The 6,000-nt window shown below is 35.3% G+C and overlaps 2 protein-coding genes across 2 annotated transcripts; one reads left to right on the plus strand and one right to left on the minus strand.

The window, feature by feature from the left end:
* Positions 1–576: 576 nt before the first annotated feature.
* Positions 577–1,896, plus strand: LOC143535255 (uncharacterized). The gene is made up of 4 exons (XM_077029555.1): positions 577–843; positions 1,032–1,094; positions 1,200–1,274; positions 1,368–1,896. The coding sequence occupies exons 1-4, from the start codon at positions 577–579 to the stop codon at positions 1,734–1,736; spliced, it is 774 nt and encodes a 257-aa protein (XP_076885670.1). The 3' UTR covers positions 1,737–1,896.
* A 604-nt stretch (positions 1,897–2,500) lies between these two features.
* Positions 2,501–5,376, minus strand: LOC143535256 (tubulin beta-7 chain-like). Its single transcript, XM_077029556.1, has 3 exons — positions 4,979–5,376; positions 3,901–4,170; positions 2,501–3,459 (listed from the first exon to the last, which is right to left on the minus strand). The coding sequence occupies exons 1-3, from the start codon at positions 5,373–5,375 to the stop codon at positions 2,777–2,779; spliced, it is 1,350 nt and encodes a 449-aa protein (XP_076885671.1). The 5' UTR covers position 5,376; the 3' UTR covers positions 2,501–2,776.
* Positions 5,377–6,000: the final 624 nt, after the last annotated feature.

Below are 6,000 nucleotides of genomic sequence, written 5' to 3' on the forward strand. Positions count from 1 at the left end.
TTAATTTAAGTAAATTACATAAAAACTCTACCAACTATAAAATGTTACACAAATAGCCCTTTACGTATATAAAGACTGAAATACTTGTATTAATTTAACAGAAAGATCCAACGACATTAGCCTAAACGACTCAAACCGATAACATTTCAATAACCGAGACTATGATCAAACGAAAAATAAGAACCAGTACTCAACTAAACGAACTGAACAAACCTCAAGGACTCAAACAAAAACCAACTCTAAAATATAATAATCGTTATAAATGGAGAAAATCATTAAAAATATATTCCATTTATAAGATCCAATAACACTCAAATCAATCATGATATAAATCATCCGACCAAATATAACCCATCATACATAAACCCTAAACATACCCTTCATCTCCCAAATTATACACGTGGCACACACCCTCTTCTCTCAAATATACATATACACACACATATATATTTTCCCCTCATTATTATTATTATTTCTATCCCCTTCTTCTCCAAGCAACTCATTATACAATAATAATCTCTTATTATATTTCTCCATTCTTTTGTTTACAATCAATTCGTTTGATTATACTACACAATGAAAAACAAGACTGTAAGAAAGCTTTTAACAGAAGATAAGGTTGAAGTGGCTCAGATATTACTTGATCTTCCAAAATTATTCAAGAGAGAAGAGTTGATTAATCGTTACAGTTTTACATGGGGCCGGACTAAGAAACGATCTGTACCACCGGAGAATACGACGGCGGCGGCGGCGGCGGAAGCTGGTAAAAGCCCTTCAACTCCGCTTTGTTTCGACGGCGGTGATCGCCGGAAACCACCGTTGGTGAAGGCGTTTAAAAGAAAGGTACTGCCGTTGACTGTGTTGACTTTTTGAAGATTTGCTTTCTGGGTTTTGTTTGTAATGGGTTTTTGTATCTGGGTTTTGGTTGGATTGTTTGAATTTTGAGATTTGAATTGTTTTTGATTTCTATGGTTTAATGGTTATCTTCTTGATTTTGACTTTTTTGTTGACTTTCTTGAATTATGTTGCAGGCTAGAGATGATTTGATGGAGATGTGTAATAGAATGTATCAAGAAAGATATGATTTGATGAAGGTTTCATTATTATTATTATTATTATTATTTTTGAGTATTTTTTCTTGAAAAATAATTTGACTCTGTAATTGATTATGATTATTAATAAATTATTTTTTTGAACAGAAAGTTAAAGCTATGAGAAACCTTCATCAAGAACTTAGTTATGAAAATATGGAACTCAAAGCAATAAGACAAAAGGTAATGTACTAAATGTTGTAATGTTGTACTCTAGAATGGTGTTTGAACTTTGAATAAATTTGTTTAATTAAATATATTATGAATTAACTGCAGTTAAATTATCCAAGAAGCATGGAAGAAGATATTCATATATGGAACAGTCCTATGAAAACAAGCCAACAACATTGTCATGAACAAATTACCATGTTTACCCCTCAAACACCACAACAACAGTTGGTGGGAGTGGCAAAGTCAAACAGTAATGGTGGAGGTAGATTTGGGTTGTTGAATCAGATTGATCCACGTGGCAATATTCATTTGGAGACTTGTGAGCCGTTGGATCAAAGTAATTGGTTGGTGATGGATAATGTTTTAAGGGTTAGGAATGCAGCTGTTGCTGCAAGGAAGAGGAGGATGTTAAGAATGAAGGAGAATAAGAGTTCTTTGTTGGCCTTGAAGCTATCAAGAAATTGTAAAAGATGATGATAGGGGTAGTTTGGTAATTTGGTTGAAAGATGTCTAAAGTCTAAACTACTTGAATTTTTTGGGTCGGGTTGTGATCGACCCGATGGTGAATTGGTTGGAAACTTAGAATACCTTTTTGAAATACAATCTAGTTTTGGCTATTCTTCACTAATTCTTTTGAGTTTTGTTGATTAAAAAATGTTATATTTTATCCTTGAGTAGTTTCTTATGATACATATCATAAATTCATAATTAATGTTATGTTTTTGAGGTGACATAGTCAAATGGGAGTGGTTATCCTGTTCTGAAGTGATAATTTCATCTTACTTCGGCCTCCCCCTTCATCTGATTCTAAAATTCTTTAGTTAGAATCTTGCGGTGAGACCGAACTCTACCCGAACCTATCGTGTGACAACCCCATGCACGCTTGTATATTCCATAGATTCTGAACACGGTTCGATTTGAATTCATTTTTTTAAAACGATTCTAATAACTAAAATTGCATTATTATTCAAGATTTCATGAAGACACACCGGGCCTTTGTTTAACGGTATCAACATATAAAAACAATGAATATATACTTTTGAACTTTATCATGCCAAAATTTGTCATAGTTATCATCCAAGATAATTCATCAAATTATTAAGTTTCAGGCTAATTGGTTCCCATTCGCAACACCATAATGTAAAATAGTTGCTTTACAAAATGGGTATGGTAAAATGTAAATAACGAAATATTTAAATCAGCATATTATAAAACTGACACACGTGGATAGCCTTCAATATTCCATTATTAGAAAGAAACGCTAGTGTACCCACATACCATTTTGTCCTATATTTGCAATCATTATTCATCACACTTGCCACATCATCCATCCAACACAAAAAACAACAATATTCTAAACACATTAACACTCCATACTTCATTCAGAAACACACCATCCAAACATCACAATGTATCCAAAACAACAACCAAAGTACAAAACAAAACAAAACAAACCATATCATACAAAAGTAACAAAACATAAAACTTCACCATTTACCATTTTTTTTACCATTCTACCCTGCAAACTCCCCCTCTTCCTCACCAGCCTCATCATCATTATACTCCTCATCAACAGTAGCATCTTGATACTGCTGATACTCCGCCACTAAATCATTCATATTACTCTCCGCCTCGGTAAACTCCATTTCGTCCATCCCTTCACCCGTGTACCAATGCAAAAACGCCTTTCGTTTAAACATCGCGGTAAACTGCTCACTCACGCGTTTAAACATTTCCTGAATAGAAGTCGAGTTTCCAACAAACGTGGAAGCCATCGACAGACCCGTTGGAGGAATGTCACAAACGCTCGATTTCACATTATTAGGAATCCACTCGACAAAATACGACAAGTTCTTGCTTTGCACATTCATCATTTGTTCGTCGACCTCTTTCGTGCTCATTTTGCCTCTGAACATGGCTGAGGCGGTTAGGTATCGCCCGTGGCGTGGGTCTGCAGCACACATCATGTTTTTGGCGTCCCACATTTGTTGGGTGAGTTCGGGGACGGTCAGTGAGGCGTATTTTTGGGACCCGCGGGAAGTTAGAGGGGCGAAACCGACCATGAAGAAGTGGAGGCGTGGGAATGGGATTAGGTTGACTGCTAGCTTTCTGAGGTCGGAGTTGAGTTGGCCTGGGAACCTTAACGAGCATGTTACACCGCTCATTGTTGCGGATATTAAGTGGTTCAAGTCACCAACTGTAAACCAAATGATACAAATATACAATCAACCATATTTGATCACACACATATATCACAAAAGAAATCATGAAAATATCCATTTTAAGTTAGGATATTGAAGAAATAAAGTTGACTTTTTGAAGATACAAAAATAGTCAAATGATGACTTTTTATTTCTAATTTCTATTAATTTCTGCAAATCACAGTAGCTCATTTGCAGAATTAAACAAGTGGAAATCAAGAATGTATCTATTTTGACCAATGATATAAAGTTGACTTTTTGAAAATTACAAAAATATTCGTTTGACTTTTTTTTCCTTCTAATCTTAACGAAAACGACTGCGCTCTGGTTGATTGGTAATTTCAAAAGGTCAACGCTATCCGGTTAATTTTCTCGGTCAAAATGAATAATTTCATGATTTGTTAAAACAACAATCTAGAGTGGTTCATGGTACTTACAGCTTGGATTGCTGAGCTTTAAAGTTCTGAAACAGATATCATAGAGTGCTTCATTGTCAAGAACCATACACTCATCAGCATTTTCAACCAACTGGTGGACCGAGAGTGTCGCGTTATAGGGTTCAACGACAGTATCAGACACTTTTGGTGAAGGGAAAACAGAGAATGTAAGCATCATTCTGTCAGGATATTCTTCCCTGATCTTTGAAATCAAGAGCGTCCCCATGCCTGAACCTGTACCACCTCCAAGCGAATGACAGACCTGAAAACCTGCAATCAGAATCATACTCTGCAATGTCAAACACTTTCAATGATCTTGTTTCATACATGCTTAACACAACCGCATATTAATTTTGTGAGGATGTATTTCGATTAGTCGCCGATTAATTGCTAATCGGCATGCTACTGATTCGATTTCACCTAATCGAACCAACAAATCGGTAGAAGGTCAAAGCCGGTCCAGATTGTTCAAAATAGACAAATTTTAGTCAAAATCTTCAAAATTGTTGAATTCAAGTTTTTGAAAATTTAAAATTACCAAAATCGGTCAAAATCTTTGAAATTTTTGAAATTTAGACATACCAAAATCAGTCAAAATCTTTGATTTTTTTTTTTTTGAAACTTAAACTAACCAAAATCAGTAAAAATTGGTCAAAACACTGTAAATGATTGATTCTATATCCACTATAAACATATATCAACATCTTATTTCTTTCAACTCCAGTTGTAATAATTTAAAAAATACCCAAAATGTAATGCATCATTACACAAAACACACTATTTGACTATTTGTGAATCTAACCATTGAATTTAAATCTAATTTGTTTGATCTTATATAATAATTTAAATCTAATTTGACATTTCTAATTTCTAAAAATGCACAAAAATATAAATAATCATCACACAAAACACACTATTTGCAAAGATTAACCGTTGATTTTGAATTTTTGAATCTGTTTTGATCAATTTTATGTCAACTATAATAATAATAATAATAATCAAACATGATAATATTACTTCCTTCAATTTCAATTTCAATTTGTAATCCAAAAAATACACAAAAATGAAAACTATATACCTTGCAGCGAATCGCAATTATCCGCCTCCTTACGCACAACATCCAGGACCGAATCAATCAACTCGGCACCTTCCGTATAATGCCCCTTGGCCCAGTTATTCCCGGCACCAGACTGTCCAAACACAAAATTATCCGGCCGAAAAATTAACCCGTTGGGACCGGACCTAATGCTCTCCATAGTACCAGGCTCGAGGTCCATAAGCACGGCGCGAGGAACGTAGCGTCCTCCAGCAGCCTCATTGAAGTAGACATTGATCCGTTCGAGTTGGAGATCGGGTGTGGAGCCGCTGTAGGTCCCGGTGTGATCGATGCCATGCTCGTTGCATATGACTTCCCAGAACTTGGTGCCGATCTGGTTGCCGCATTGGCCTCCTTGAATGTGTAAGATCTCTCTCATGGTTTTGATTGATTGAATGATTGATTGTGAATGAAATGAATGAAGATTGTGAAGTGATTGGATTTGTTGTGAGGGTTTGAAGAAACGGTTATTGTATAAATGGCGGTAAGGAGTTGAATATGGTTGGTTACTTTTGGGGGTTTGGAAGTTTTGGCAAGTGTTAATTGGTCCCTTGAGTATTATTAATTGCAAAACAAACTTGAACCCGACGGGTAAATCCAAAACATTCGGAGCCGCGAATTGCTTACCCCTACTTACATACATGTTTACCGAACCGTATCAGTAAATATATTTTTGTTGTCCTTGTTATAGATAATTAGATTATACTATGGATGAGCAATTCGCAGTTCCGAACCGCCAGAACTGGAACCGAACCGTATTATTGTATTTTGGGTCCAGTTCTGGTACTTAAATTTAGGTGAAAACCGGCGGTTCTAGTTATTAAACTGCTAGAATCGGGTTAAGTTTAAACTTTGAAGATTATATTTAAAATTCTATATATTTAGTAGTTTTTTCAACTTTCATGTACTAACGACCATCCACGTTCTCATTTTCCCAGTTATATACAATCTCTTACGATAATCATCTTCCACTGCCCCAGATCTTTTTTAAAATATAATTGTTT

Source organism: Bidens hawaiensis, unplaced genomic scaffold, assembly GCF_021521415.1.
Source record: "Bidens hawaiensis isolate Kalapana, Puna unplaced genomic scaffold, B.hawaiensis_p1.1 tig00010461_1, whole genome shotgun sequence".
In the NCBI taxonomy this organism is placed as follows: domain Eukaryota; kingdom Viridiplantae; phylum Streptophyta; class Magnoliopsida; order Asterales; family Asteraceae; genus Bidens; species Bidens hawaiensis.